General features: G+C 48.3%; 1 protein-coding gene across 2 annotated transcripts in view; it reads right to left on the bottom strand.

Moving 5' to 3' along the window:
* Positions 1–7,677: 7,677 nt before the first annotated feature.
* LOC119442997 (ras-related protein Rab-5B) overlaps positions 7,678–16,274 on the bottom strand; it is a 31,930-nt gene continuing 23,333 nt past the window's right edge. For both annotated transcript variants that reach the window (XM_037708104.2, XM_037708105.2), the window contains exon 5: positions 7,678–10,009. In XM_037708104.2, the coding sequence (XP_037564032.1) occupies positions 9,888–10,009 (122 nt within the window). In that variant the 3' untranslated portion in view covers positions 7,678–9,887. The remainder of the gene's footprint in view (positions 10,010–16,274) is intronic.

Here is a 16,274-nt window from a genome sequence, read left to right on the forward strand (position 1 = left end):
GGCTATCGCGTTATCGGTTCGACGGCCGATCGCGCGGGGTTCGGTCGAATGATGGTCGGCACGCTGATTTTATCGGTGCCGTCGACAAGAAAACCCGTCGCAGTACAACTCGCGCTCGTCGGTTACGTCTTGTAGGCCTGGTATGATAAAATGGTCTCCGCGACACAGTGCTGAATGGTCGGCCAATCGTAAGCGTCCGCGTCTTGTCGGTCTCGTATCGACCCAGTGTTACCGCGTCTTGAACGAGTACGTGAAGTCGGGCACACGAACCAGCAAGCGAGGACCTACGCTGCAAGAAGTCTTCGTCAGCAACGTGTTTTTAAGTGTAGGCCAAGTGTAACGCAGGGGTTTATCGATAAATTTGCTATTACAGCCATCAATGCAAGGCGGCAACTACGTGGTTCCCTGTGCAGTCTGGACGAAGCCCTCGCCGCTTTCTGTTAAAAGTGGAGTTGCAGTCTTACGCTACGCACGTTTTCGGTACCGCACCGACGTCGAGCTACCAGTTAAGTTTCAACGAAGTACACAGCACGAGTTTCCACTTCCAGTAGCGCGCGTGCGAGCGCATTTTTTTTTTTTTTTTCGGGGGACCTTCCCCCGAGACGGGGCCGCACACGGCCGCGCGCGCGACCCTTCCAAAACGTTTCGCGACTAATCCGCCTGGGCAGGGCGCATGCGCCGTAGCGCCGTGAAAAAGGCGGAATGGGCGATACGGCGGGATTTAGCTTGTTCGAATCGCCGACACTCTGTCACAATAGCATCCACGGTGGCGCAGTTCCTGAATACTAAGAGGTTGAATGCGTCATCGGCGATTCCTTTGAGTATGTGTCCGATCTTTTCCGCTTCGGACATGTTACCGTCAACTTTACGCCAAAGCGCTAGAATATCTTAAATATACGAAATGTATGATTCACTAGATGACTGCGCACGGGAGCCAAGTTCTTTTTTAGCGGCGAGTTCACGGCCCAAGGGCAGTTTTTCTTTGCAAAGGTCCCAGCTGGTCAGATCGTGTTCATGCGTCTCGTACCAGACGCGCGCGGTTCCTTTCAGATAAAATATCACGTTCGCCAGCATAAGCGTATCGTCCCATCTGTTCTGTTTGCTGACACGCTCATACCATGAAATCCAGTCCTCGACGTCCACGTTATCTGTGCCAGAGAAGGTGCCCGGATCTTGCGGAAGCGATAAGATGACAGACGGCGGGGACGGCTGCTGCACGGTAGGTTCCGGCGCGGTGCGTGCTTCAGTGGCCATCACCGAGGGAACAACGCGGCGACCACTTCGGAGTTCCGTGCTTGGGTGATGGGGATGAACAGGCAGCGTACCCAGCACCTCCACCAGAAAATGTTGCGCAAAAACGTATATTTACAAATATTTACAAAATAGGCGAGTATCACAGGCGTAGCAGCAACCAGCCAAGATGGCGAGGATGATGATGATGATGATGATGATGATTATGATGATTATGATGATGTCCTCAGCACATGGCTCGTACCCACTTCGGGGGATTGGCCAAGAATTGAGCACCTGAACTTCTAGATATGGATTCTGAAACTACAGTTAATGTGCAATTTAGTAATCAGAACAGACAGATTAATTTTCCTGAACTGCATAATATATAATAATAATGCCATGAATTAAAACTGAAAGCGAGGCAACCTCTACTTCCTCTTCTTCAGTGCCGGCCTAATGCTGACCTCTGCTTCGGTGCCGGTCTTCTTCTTCTGTCTCGCGGCAATATAGTTATCACGAGCGAAAGGTCTGTTTTGTTTGGTTTTGCAAAGGCTATGCACACAGTGTTTCACTATTGCACGTTTCCGCGCTTGGTAAGCTTCTCTATAACGTGCTAACCCGACCTCCCTTTGCTCCGGTGTTTCAGCAGCCAACTTTGCCTTTGCTTGAGATTTCGCAGCCTGCCGTCTAGCTATATCTACTGGATGTGGATTCAGCCTGTCGCTCACGCTAAAGCGCACGCATAGACAAATATATTTTTCCTTCCTCCATCGCGGGCGGCGACCAGGCATGCCGCCAGCGCGGAAACAAAGCGCTGGCGCGGGCTTCGGACCCACTGCGCATGCGCTACCTCGCCTGCGCCGCCGCCGCCCCCTCTAGAGAATGCGCTCTGCGCGAGCCACGTGTTCCGGTGTTCACGCTTTCTTTCTGAACAATGAGAGACGCAATCGGCGTAAATGCTTCGTCTGTCTCTGCTTCTAAACGCGAACAGAGGCTCAGCGCCGCCGCCGAGAGGACCCTGTCGTTCAGAATCGAATTCCTTGCCACAAAATATCGCAAATTCAGAACATCTAAACAGCTGCGCTCAAAATTCACATTAGGGAGTATCGTAATCGTCGGTGAATTTTTTTTACTACGTGTTCGTTTTTACAAACTCGTAATCGTCCCTCACTAAGATTCAGTGCCTAATTTGCATATTACGTACTCAATAGGCTGCACGCGTCCTACAGGCGTAACAATCTTTATAAAGAATGTGTCACACAATGTATTTTTTTTTTTGTTTCTATACGTCAGTAGCGTAGCGTAGGGTATCAAGGTACTTATAGACGTACAAACGCCAAAAAGGTGAAAAAACTTGGAGGACGCTTAAGTTTCGCCTTTAAGAGTGGAACACGATAGCATTCAAAGATCCCGGCAACTGCAGCTTAAGTATAACCGTAATGTTTAGCTGGAAACGTTGGCGGCTAACGCTATGAAGACAAGCTTTCTGGTTCTTTCTTTTTTCTTTCCCACGCACGGAGGGCGCCGCCAATGCCGCGGATGCGCGGAGGCGGGCGCCATCCATGGATGGTGTTGCAAGGAACCAAGCGGGGCGCGCCGCTCCCGCTAAGACACACCTCAAACGGCAGCTGGAAAAAGGGTTTGCGTTTGAGTTTACGCGTAACAGAATTATGTTTTCTCGGATATTCAAATTACAATCCGACGCTATAATGTCTGTAGGTTGTGTGTAAAGGCCCGTTTACAGTCCGACGTTTCCGGCGCGCGGGCCAGCGTCATTTGCGGCCGGTCACGCTACGCAGGTTACGCTGCGCCAGCCGAAACGCTATACTCCGACGCGCACGCCGTTGGCTGTTATCTTCGGAGCATGCGCAGAACGATCCCAAGCCCGCGCACCGCTTTAAACCATCGGCGAAGCGGCGTGGGCGCCTTTATTTCTTCGCGCGAAAGGCATTGTGGGTCGGCGCAGTCGACGCGACCGACGCGCGAATGGGTCAGGAGCCAATTCGGCGCCGGGCACGTCGGGGCGCGCCGAAGCCGCCGGTTACGTTGGCTGCGCCGGTGCGCCCGACATAGAGGGGGTCGTTTTCGCCAACGTGACGTAGCGTGCGCGCGCGCTCACGTTAAGTCGGACTATAAACGGCCCTTAAGTCGTACTTTACAAATTTTATTGCGATAGTAATTATATGGACACTTCAACCGGATTTCTGCCGTCGCCGTCGCCGTGAGGTTCCCTGTAGATAAAATCTTCGCCGCGCGCCGTATGCCCGAGCGGAAGCGTGCGGGGACGAGCGCTATCACGGAGAGCGAACGCACTCAATCACCCACGCGCAAGCAAGGAAGCGGGAAGCCAGCGCCGGAGGGAGCGCAGGGGGGGGGGGCGCACTTCTACTCTGCCAACTAACTGCCAACAACCGCGCTCGTCGCTCGCTCGCCCGCACCGTCTTTTATCTCCACACGGCTCTGACCTTTATGCGCCGTGCATTCGCCGCTCAGTTTCCGTTGCAGCGATAGACCGCACGTACCTTCGCCCGCTGCGCGGCGTATGCGCTCGCTGCCAGCGTTTTGACAGTCGTTGGCTGCAGTCATTCAGTGTGATCTATTCATGTTTGTTTGTGCGCGCTCACACCACGCTTGTTCATTCAGTTAGTAATAGTCGGGCCACACTTTCCAACGCACGCTACACATGCAATGCTGCCCAGTTCGGCAGTGCAGCACTACAGGTGTGTCCCTTCGCACGCGCTGCCCACGGTAAGCGCTTCTCATCAACACCACCGTTTCACACGCGCCTTCTCGTGGTCATCGAGTCTCTCTTCATGTCGGTCTACTTACGCCGCAGCACACCTGCTTACTTAATCAGCTCATGTTTACTACAATTCATATTGCTACCAAAGCCGCTCACCTTACTTCGTATGACAGTGTTGTGCTGCTATCGCATTCATTGCTTCGCCCTTAGGGCGAAACTGTGACATTTTTTCTGACGCATATTTTACTTTAAGAGAGAGAATGACAAATGAAAGGCAGGGAGGTTAACCAGGACGTAGCCCGGTTGGCTACGTTACACTGGCGGAAGGAAAAGGGGAGAGAAAGATTAAGAGAAGAACAGAAAGTACGCTGTGGATATCGCCGACGTAGCAACAGATCTCTGCTCTATCACTGACGGTCACTCAGTCCGGATCACAGAGGGTCGCTCAATCCGGTAGTTTTCAAAAATCGCAGCAGCGCTTTTGTGGCCTTCTGTAGCTGCGATATTCGAGGTTGTGGTCCCAAGATCTTGTTCAAGGTGAATGGTTTTTTATCTAGCTGATTTAGAGCTGCGCACAGGTCACCTCTATCGTTTTCAAACGATGAGCAGTAGCACAGTAGGTGTTCTATAGTCTCCTCGACACCGCAGGCATTGCACTCGGCGCTATAAGCCATTCCAATGAAACAGGTGTATGCATTGGTGAATGCAACATCCAAGCGTAAGCGGCACAGCATTGTTTCCTCACTTCGCGGAAGTCCAGGTAACAGCCGCAGCTGCATATAGATGGGTCAAGAGAATGCAACCGATGCTGGGTGAATTGAGGTGTGTGCCACTTCTACAATGTCATACGGTGCGCTAGCTTGTTTTGGTGTTGGTCTGCATCAGTTCTCGATAAAGACACAGAAACAAGGTTTGCTCCTTCGTGTGCTTTCCTAGCGGCTTCGTCGGCGAGGTAGTTGCCGGAGATACCGCAGTGACCCGGCAGCCCGGAAACCAAATCCCAGTCGTCACAGTGTAAGCATTCCACATCGCCAAGACCAAAGGCGGCCCGCCAAGTGCGCAGCAACGTCAAAGTGATGCTGACTGCTTTCTTTGACTCCCGCGGTGTGGTACACCACGAGGCCGCACCACAGGGTCAAACAATCACCAAAGAGTACTACAGGGATGTCCTCCGTCGCCTACGTGATGCTGTGCGGCGCAAGAGACCGGAGTTGTGGTCAACAGGAAATTGGCGCATCCATCGCGACAATGCTACTGCACATTCCTAGCACTTGATTGAGACTTTTTTGGCGAAAAACCAGACTCGTAGTTTACCAGGCTCCTTACTCTCCTGATATGGCCCCCTGCGAATTCTAGCTGTTTCCCAAAATCAAGAGGCCATTGAAAGGAGCGCGATTTCAGACAAGAGAGGACATTATGGCTGCAACGACAGCTGAGCTAAACTCCATTCCGAAAGAGGCCTTCTCGGAATGCTTCCAACGGCAGCACCACTGGGAGAAGTGTGTGGAGTCCCAAGGAGACTACTTTAAGGGTGACTAGGGGCGCGATCTTGTACGCGTTCCAAAATGGAACGGAGGCCGTCCGTTCCATCGAGCCGCACATGATTGGTCAATTTGATAGTCACGGTTCAAATTGACCAATCGTGTGCGGCTCACGGTTCAAATTGACCAATCGTGTGCGGCTCGATGGAACGGACCGCCTCCATTCCATTTTGGAACGCGTACAAGATCGCGCCCTAGGTCTCCAACGCTCCAGTTATCCCAGTTTTTTTTTTTTTTTTTCTTCGGCCAAAGGTCGGATACTTTTCTAACAGACCTCGTATATCAAGAATTCAAAACATCTAGCTGCTCTCAGAATCGTAATCGGCGGCGAATTTCTTTTTTTGTCAGTGCATACGTTCCCGGAGAACATTCTTTCGGCACCAACGTTCAGTACATGGCCAAACTGAGATATGGTACGTTTTCCAGCCACTAGTTCCAATGTAAACAAGAAAAGGCAGGATGTGCGCACCATCCAAAGCAGTAGCCGCCCACCGCAGCACCCGCAATACTCGCCTGCCCGTCTCACGCAAACACACCGGCGCGCATGGGTTCCCATTCCAGTACGAGCAAATATCCAAGGTCCGTCACACGCTGCATTTACAGCTATCGCCGCCAACACTTCTGGGATAAGCATCTTCACTTACCTGTTTGACAGGGTGTGGGGCGTAGTACGGTTGAAAGCGTAATGCATGTCATAACCCAAAGGCGCCGCCGTTCCCTGCTGCAGGGGGCACGAAGTGAGCATGTTTCGCTCTGGCAGCATCGTATTCCGGTGTCTAGCAGCTCAGTTTCCGTCTGGTTTCTCGTCACTGACCTGATAAAATCATCATCAGCCTGTATTTATGTCCACTGCAAGATGAAGGCCTCTCCCTGCGATCTCCAATTACCCGTCTTGCGCTAGCCGATTCCAATTTGCACCTGCAAATTTCCTAACTTCATCACCACACCTAGTTTCCTGCCGTCCTCGACTACGCTTCCCTTCTCTTCGTATCCATCTATAACTAATGGTCCACCGGTTATCCATCCTATGCAATACATGGCCTACCCAGCTCCATTTCTTTCTCTTATTAATGTCAGTTAGAATATCAGCTATCCCCGTTTGCTCTCCGATCCACACCGCTCTCTTCCCGTCTCAACGTTAGACCTAACATTTTTCGCTCCATCACTCTTTGTGCCGTCCTTAACTTGTTCTCGAGCTTTTGTTAACCTTCAAGTTGCTGCCACAAATGTTAGCACCAGTAAATTGCAATGATTTTACACTTCTTTTCAACGACAGTGGTAAGCTCCCAGTCAGAATTTGGCAATGCGTGCCATATGCACTCCAACCCAATTTTATTCTGCAAATTTCCTTCTCATGAACAGGGTCCCCTGTGAGTAATTGACCTAGATAAACATACTCCTTTACCAACTCTAGAGGCTGACTAGCAATCCTGAATTCTTGTTCCTTTGCCAGGCTATTGAACATTGTCTTTGTCCTCTGCATATTAATCTTCAACCCCACTCTTACACTTTCTCGGTTAAGATCTTCAATCATTTGTTGTAATTTGTCCCCATTGTAGCTGAAAACAATGTCATCTGCAAACCAAAGGTTGCCGAGGTATATACTGAAACAATACCAGTCTTAAAACGCTGCACAATATGAAAACGACAATGTGTGTCTAGAGTCACTTGGGCCCCACCAGCTCGCGTCGTCCCGTGCCTCAACGATTTCCACAGAGTGGGCACTTGATCAAAACTTCCTGCCAAAACACCCCACTCAAAGAAGCTGCTGACCCAGGCCCAATTCAAGGAACGCAACCATAAGCTCACTGAAGCTGCAAAAACGACCGCACATCTCATGCTGCAAAGATTCGAGCAACAATTCACATTACATAGATGGAAACTACAGTTGAGTAACATTTTTTAGTGACTATGGATCGCATGTTCTCCTAGTTAGTACAACTGTTCTCTCATTTCTTTCCAAAACATATGAACAAGGTTGTACTGTATTTTGTGTGAAACTAGTGACTCATTATAAAGCAGTAAATGCAAGCGCTATGGTTACTTGCACCGTGCTTGCCCACAGAACTTGTACAACAGCTTCTAGAATATCTAGTGAAATGTACACAATTACTAACGCAATAAACTAGTCTGCAGCAACAATACACACAATCACCATGGTGCACTTCAAAATTTCATTTTTTAATTTTTAATATCAAACGTTATGTACAGCATAAACATCATACATTAATATAGACAACACAGCAAGAGCCTCGTAATGTATACATAACTACACAATAAACTTATTCCTTCTGACAGGTCAACGGTACATCCCCGGATTACTTGCTTTTTGCACGGTTTCTTAAAAACTGCTTGCTATGCCACCGCACCTGGCCATGAGGGAACAAAAGGCGAACAAGAGATGTGCGGGCAAAGCACTCCCTCGTGAAATACCTACATTTCTAAGTGAAAAGGAGGGCAAATGAAATACTGCAAGGCATACTGTCTGACAATGCGCAGACTAACACCTTGACTGAGGAATGAGGCTTATAAAAGCATTGTGTATATAAGCCATGGGCCAGCCTAGGACCTTACAATGCTTCAGCAGTGGCCATAAATGAAAATTCCTGGGAGATGAGTAGACAATGTCAACCACGACAAGTATGCACTTGTACCAAAGAAAAAAAGCCAACAGGCAATGCTGAAACAGAGCTATCTACAAGCAACAGAGAAGCTGCCATTTTTTCCCCAAGAACAGGCAGGTCCAGATTAGACAAACACTCACTTATCCATTACTGCACAAGTGGTTACAATGTCAAACTTGGAACAAAAATGGCAGCCACATCCAGGGGATGCTCATTCAATTCGCCCAGCTGATTTTAGGTACAAAGCACTGGTAGCTCCACAAAATAAGTCAGTGGTGCAGTGGCAGAAAGTCCACGCCTGTTGGTTATGGAGAAAGAAGCTAGAGCGTAATGCTCGAGAAGACGTGAATGCAACTGCTGTCCTTTCAGCAACACAGTGTGCAGCAAAGTGAGCACAGCATTAACTACTGTGAAGCCCTCTGCTAACTGCTGATCCCTTTTGAATGGCCTGCTTTGAGACAAATGTCATTGATTGAAGACAATGTTTCCTGAACTCTGCACACCACACTCATCTCTTCTGTAGTGGCTTTCAAAGCCATACATTTCACAAACATATAGTGTGCCTACAGAAGAACAGTATTTCTGCAAAAGCTTTCTGCAATGGTAATGTCAAAAACGTGACCAGGGAGAACTGCACAGCTGGTTTGACCAGGCTTTTTTTTTTTCTTTTGCACTTACACAATTTGGGTTCAAAGAAAAATCTTTGAAGCACATTGAAGAAAGAAAGTGCAGCATATGGCTATGGCCTTCAAGGCTCAATTATGTTTGTTCCCAGGTTTAAAAAGAACTACAATGCTCCTAGAGCAAGAGGAGATTAGGGCCAGAGAATGAAGAAAAAAAAACTGCCATGTCCATGTGTGTCGTCGTGAAACGAGCTATAGGAAATAAAGTGAACAAGAGAACCCATTCCCACTGTCCTTGCCCTATTCTCCTCATTTACAGCAAAGCATCCTCTATGTGCCCCACCCTAGAAAGCCTGCCCCACAAAAGGCCGCCGCCTCAAGCGTCTGGACGACAACAACAAAATGCACACACACACTCAACTTCACGAGCTTGGCTAACTTGCACGCTCATGAAGGAAAAGAAAGGGCATGCCGAGAGTGACATCAAAAGATTCAGCACACACTTTCCTTTCACAGTTCAACCAGGCTAACAGTGGTGCTCCCCTACATCACTGCTGAACCACTCAGCGAAACATCCACACACAAGCATACATACAAATTAAAAAGGAAAAAAAAAAGACCCACAACAAACTAGGGAGCATTCATCTATAAAATGTGTCACACTTTGCAGCTTGCCCCTGCCTTAAAAGAGCAGGCTCTCTCTTCTCTCCAGAGTGTCACAATGGAACTGATCATGGTCAAAAAAGGAAAAACAGAGCTGCACGCCTCAAGCAACAAGTTGGGTGTGTGTGCCTGCGTACACTTCATCGTCCACGCTCGCAGATGTGTGCCAGTGCAGCCACTCCCTCCAGTTAGTATATATACCTATACACCCCGTCTGTATACATATATGTATATATATATACTGCGTATGTACAGATAGAGAAAAAGAACGTAATTGGAGGGGGCTACAAAAGGGGGCGCCTCTGTTTTCCATCCTCGACGTCATCACAGTCGGCGGCAGCAGCGGCGCCTCCCTCCTTGGCCACAGAACAGTGCTCGGGGGCAGCAAGGTCTGCTCGTGGCGGTGGGTGGGGCCTGGGCAATGTGGCGGGGCTCGGAAAGGGTCCTGGTGGGAGGGGCATCACTTGCAGCAGCCACCCGATTGCTGCGGGTGCTCGCTAAGGTCCACACCTCGACGACCCTGGCCACTGGCCCCACCACCAACAGTCGAAGTGCCTTGCTCCGTCTTGGGAAGCTTCTTGGCTGCAAAGACAGTCGCCAGATATAACTCGGTGTTACTGTTTGGAAAACACTGAAAGTACCTCTTTCAAACAGTTGCTCTCAAGGATGAACCAACGTAATATAATGTCTGACAAGGTGATAGGTGCTATGAATGCCAAGCTAATTACTCATGTTCCACTCTGTAACTGCACGACGCTACAGCAGATTTTCGTTAATTCAATGCAGACCAAACGTCCCGGCCAGGACTCATGCATTTCTACGGGCCCGAAATTTCATTATTTCGATCCTAAAATTTACTTTCACTGGATAATTCGAACTTGGATGGTCACTGCACACGCGGCCTGACCCAAATGGTGACCGTAATGGTGAACACAATAGCGGCTGCATCCGTCTTGGCAGTGCTTAGGATACAAGGAATGCATTGAACATAGAAGAAAATCTGTCAAAAATGCCCATTTTCAGCCTGCCCTAGGTAGATATTCAAGCAGTAACTGTAGCTCACAATGTCTGATTACAGTAAGTACCCAATGCTAACGCGTGGCTTTTGTTTCTCAAAAACATTGGGCCATAAATACCTGCATAGCACAATCGGATACAAAACCAAAACCGCCTTCGTGGCATTCGTATGCTTTATCACATGACACGTACGTATTTCGGCAAAGTGTACTTAGTGTGCTGTGAAGCTGGGTTTAGAAAACTGGCCGTCAATGTGCAACAAATAATTTTCTAGCTAAAAATATCAAGTGCGCGTTAAATTTCTACTTTGTTTAGGAGCTTTAATGTAAGTTCTACATTAGTTTTCTCCTTTGAACACACAGAACATGGGCGCACGTTTGATTCGGTGTCATGCGAGATTCTAGCAAATACTGTCAAATGAATCTATGATGTACTGGCATTTTCTATGCATCTTGTTTAGTTTGAACCGCCAGATAATTCAATCAAGTTCATTGGTCCTATCAGGGTCAAATAAATGGAAGTCGACTGTACCAGTTGGCCAGCTTCTTTAAAGGATAACAATTGGAGATAACAAGAGCTTCTGAGGAGTATTCTTGAAGTTGCATATAGCATGACAGACGGAAACAAGCCCATAGCCCCTGTTCTTTTGAAGAAAATTCCTGCACTGCAAGCTTCATGTAAGAAAAACTATTATACGGGTAGTTTACCTTCAGCAGAGTAAAAAAGAATAAATTAAATTGTGAGGTTTAACATCCTGAAACTGTGCAGTGGGTTTGAGTACACTATCGTGGAGGGTTCAAAATAAATTTTGACCAGCTGGTATTCCTTCAAGGCCAACTGCAACAAAATTTTGGACTGTAAAAAGCCTAGTTTAAGGTAATGCAAATATAGAGGAGCCTCCATGCAAAATTTGAGCTTGAAGTATATATATGCGAGGGAGTTGCGAAAAGCATGCAAAAAGAGCCGCTTTAGATTAAAAAAAAAAAGGCATTACTGCTCGCTGGAAGTGACACATGACCTAAAGTGCAACTCCTAGGCATGATCTCTGCCCTCTTGGAGGCCCCACTGCTCTGTAGCGTACATATCGCGGCCAACGCAGGGTGACATGACAAGCCCTCTCAATATGCCAGATGCTCTAACTACAGCGAGCTCTAATTGGTCTCTGGTCTTCCAGGATGGCTATGCAAGCCAGCCCGAGCCCACGGCTGCCCACTCGGCATGCTGAAAAATCTGAGGCGGCATGCCGCGACTACGTCATAGCAACACCACCAAGTGCACACATTGTCTGCTTAGGTGCTGTTTAAAGGGAAATGTGGGTCCTAAAATTAATTTTGGTGCAACTTGGATGATATTTAACTGTATTGTCCAGTTTCTTCTGATTGCAAATATCTAATTAGATTTTGTATATCTGCATTAGAACAAATGATACGAAGTGTTTAATACAAAAATTCAGTCAATTTCTTATGGGCTCATAAAAAATCTACTTTGTCAAAAGCAAAAGCAAAGTATATGGCCAGAATGCCATAGAGTTGCTCTAGCTGGTGACGCTAATTTTATTCTCAGTCCCCTGACAATGCGAAAAAACAGATGCAAACTTGATTGCAATATTTGTGCTAATTTTCATTTATAATTAGTGGCAATTAGAATTTGGCAGACAAATTTAGAAGTAAATAGCATCAAAGGCTAGATCCATTTGGTACAAATATATTAATACCAAACATAGAAAAAACATACGAAAATGCTCCGTAAGGCAGTGTGTGATATCCAAAAAACTGAAAGTGAGAAAAACGAATCTGAACTTTTAGTTTAGTAACTTTTACTGGACTAGCGATATGGCAATAAGAATTATCAGCATGTAGCCCTGTCCTTCAGCAACAAGTTTATGACATATATGTGGCCACTGTGCAAAAATAACAGATATTTGTTGCAACATCATGCACAGTCGTTGAAAGCAATGCAGAAAGATAGCACCACCCACTTCATATTTCTTTTAGTTCCTTGGTGAACAGGAAGCACACAAATGGCATCCCTGTGCAAACAAAGTTGTGCAGAGTTCATGGCCACAACGAAATAGTATGTCCTTTGCAGAAAGTTTATGGCCACAACAAAAAAATCTGGATCAAATCCCAGCAGTGGCGGCCACATTTTGATGGAGGTGAAATGCAAAAAAAAAGTTCATGTACTTGTGTTGCGCACCTCACGTGGCCAAATTAATCCGGAATCATATCATGGTTTTGGCACATAAAATCTCAGAATTCAAATTAACAAAACATATCTTTTGTACACTCACAGAATTGTGCATTCAGCACAGGTCCCCACACCTAAACCTATAGTATCCCAGGACTGTAGGCAGAGTGTTGCTAGCTTGTGCCTCTTTGCTGTTTGTGTGATCCTTGTTTGACATGTGAAGCCTCCAACGATCCTTTTCAAGGCTTCGGCGCACCATAGAGCTCCCAGCACTATAGCCCAGCTTCTTGACTATTGCAGTGTTGCTTCTCATCACACCCTGGTTGAATCGGCAGATAGCTTGAGCCGCTGCCCTCTGCATATTGTGCAGCGAGGCATGCTTAGTCATTGGGGCTTGATCCCAGATCACGGAATGCAGGCTTTCACTGGCATTTTGAGTCAGGCCGTCGCTGCACCGCTCCAAGAGCACTTGAACACTGGCTCCAAAGCTTCGCACACGAAGTTCGGCAGGCTGTTTTTGTGTGCTAGGGGTTTCTTGCCCTTTGCCACAGCCCGGTTGTAGCTGCACCAGGATTCTAGCCCATCAGGGCAACGGTCATGCTTGGGAGCATCATCAGTTGACATACGGCGCAGGGTAGCCTCAACTGCCTTCTTCATGCCTGGCACGTCATTCTTGCGACTCCTTAGGGGCCCAGCCATAGTAATGCGTAATTTTATTGATCCTGTCCTAGGTGACCCGTCCCTTTCCTCCAAGTGGCTCACCTTGGGCTTTCTTTTTGTCAACCAGCCCACGCAAGGCTGCTCCCATGTACTTGTACACATGGTTTATGCAGTCTTTCTTGTCTGTGTAACCCGTACACAGCTGAGCAAGCTGTGTAACCCGTACACAGCTTGCTCGGTCAAGGCGTGAAATGTCCTGCTGTCACCATCAGAGAGCATTGTCGTGCAACGCAGCTTGTACTTGTCTAGGGATCTTTGGAACATGAGCAGTGCAGCTTGCACCTCCATTTGCCCGTTATTGCAGTCAATGTTTTTCTGGCACTCTGGTACATGTTTTGTGTGCCAAGCCATGTACCTTTGCTCATTTCGTTTTGGACCATGTGAGCAGCCCAAGCAAAAGTTTAACAGCACGATGTGGTCCATGACAAGCCTGGTGCACATCTCAATGATGCACCCTACAGCAACGTGTGAACTGTGGCCACGTGTCAGCCAGGTTCCATCATAAATCGCATCGATGTTCCCTGGTGGGTTGCACAAGCCATTGTAAAGGTCCTTGATTTGGGCCACACTAGAGGCCTCACAATCTGTTGCAGCACTGCTGCACACTTGAACCATGTTTACATGGGCCTGGTAGGTCTTGTGGTGTAAGCCACGATGAGAAATATTCATCGCAGCAAAGAAGTCTGAGAGGGCTGCTGCTCCCTCACCAATGCTCTGCATGGCCTTCATTGCTTGGGCGTTCACTTCGAGCAGCGTTATCGTGGCCACTCTTGGAGAAAAAAATCTCTTGTCGCGCATACCCCAGGTGGAGCACTCCAGCACAAGCTTGGCACAAAGCCCGTACTCCTTGGTGGGGGTCCTTCGAGAGCATTACCAATTACGATGGCATTACCAATTTGCGAACACGTGTTCGCAAATTGGTGACGGTGCGAAGTTCGAACATTTTTGGCCAATTCTCGGTAATTTCACCATGGCACGTATAAGCATGATTATTTTTATTATTTTCCGATTAAATTCACCTTTTAGATTTCGCGGAGACATTCTTGAATGTGTAAGTGTAGCAAAAATGTATTTCTTCAAAAATCGACTTTATAGAGATTTTTTTGCCAGTTCAAGACCCACGTCTCCCCTTAAGGCTGCTAACAAAAAGTATCTGTAATGTAACAATGTAAACAAGTGTCTATAACAAAAAAAAAAAAAAATGCAGGTGTCTCATACCTTAGCTGTGCTACAGTGTACTAGATAGCTACGCACGGCGCTGTTTTCTCGTATCGAGTGGCACATTTCCTTCCACACTTATTTCTACGGCAGTCACAATTTCCAAGAGCTAAATCAAACTTTTTCATATTCGCTCGTGCGAGTATGCTGGCATCTCGCACATCGGGCACGCAATAGATGCAGCACTGTGGACTAGTGTTGAAAGGAAACCATAACAAGCTTCGTAATGAACTTTGACCCTGACGACACACCTCGAAGGTGTGTAACTCGGGACGCAGACGACCTGTTCCAGTTGGACGTTGGCGCTTGGGCCGGCTAGCCACGTGCCTGGAGCCGTGTCACCCACAGAGACCACTCAGAGAAAGCGTTTGTCCTCAGCAAGCTGCAGCGAGCGCACTCGTCACGGCACCCTACACTGGCCGTGGTGTACAGTCGACGTCCGATTTCCCGGACGCCCGAAATTCCGGACATGCCTGATTTCCCGGACTCATCTGTGGCACCGTCAAGTTCCCCATAGAGTCAATGTATTAAAAAGTCCGAAATTCCGGACGCTTATAGCCTTCGCCATCCGATTTCCCGGACTTTTTACTGTTAACCGCCGACCCAAAGTCACCACCGACGCCGCCATTTTGGTTGTTTTCATATCCTCGAACCCACCATACTCGCATCGCAGGTGTGGCCAGCAGCACCGCCGCACCGCGCCGCGGCTGCCGTAACCTCGAAACCGCACGTGTCAATCCGTTGCCAGCCGTAGCTTAGCCAAGTCAAACCTCACTGTGTTCGTTCACGTGTTGTTTTGTCAGCTTTGTCAGCTCTGCGGTCGTGTCTGCGGTTGATCGTTTGCTGCTGCGCGCTATCTTCAGTGATCATGTTTCCCGACCTTCAGCATCCACCGAGTTCCTAGCTGTTTCGTGCTGCGCTTTTCGTCGAGCGGATTCGCCGTTTACAGCGATGGCACCGACTGCTCCTTCGTCTTCGTCCGCGCCTTTGAACGAACTGCCATCCGCGAACTGCCCTCCGTGGACGAACTGACGAAGTGACGAACTGCCATCTGCGGACGTTGCCTTCGACGATCTGCGCGCTGCCGGCGTGTCGATTCCAGCCGGGATAACCTTTGAGGGCTTCGCCGACGCTGACAAAGACCTCGAGCTATGTGCGGAGTTGACCGATGACGAAATCATTCGTCAAGTTACGGAGACACCGACACCGAGAACGAAGAGCCAGCTCCTACACAGCCAACGAGCTCGGAGTTGACGCGAGCACTGATGACACTGTCATCGGTGTACAGCGGCAACATGACGTTGACTGCAATTGAGGCAGACATGATCGCGGGCAAGCGGACCGTGCAAAAGAAAATAAGCGACTTCTTTGCGCCCAAGTGCTGACCTATGAGGTAGCGCCGGCCACGGCGTATTTTTTTTTTTTTTTTATAAACGGCTCTTTTCAGAGCCACCTAAACGATGCATTGGCTGAATAGCAATGAGAATCTTGTACTCCGGCCGTGACCCTCTCCGTCAGCGAAAAATACCTACCAAAAAGGTGCGTTTTCACGTGCATTCGTTTTTCCGGACTGCCCGATTTTCCGGACGTTTTCGCGGTCCCTTGAGGGTCCGGGAAATCGGACGTCGACTGTATCTATGCTACGTTGCAGACACAGCTACATGCAGGGGCCGTATTCTGAAACGTTCCACTAGACGAAATTTCT

This window comes from Dermacentor silvarum, chromosome 2 (genome assembly GCF_013339745.2).
Source record: "Dermacentor silvarum isolate Dsil-2018 chromosome 2, BIME_Dsil_1.4, whole genome shotgun sequence".
Classification (NCBI taxonomy): Eukaryota; Metazoa; Arthropoda; class Arachnida; order Ixodida; family Ixodidae; genus Dermacentor; species Dermacentor silvarum.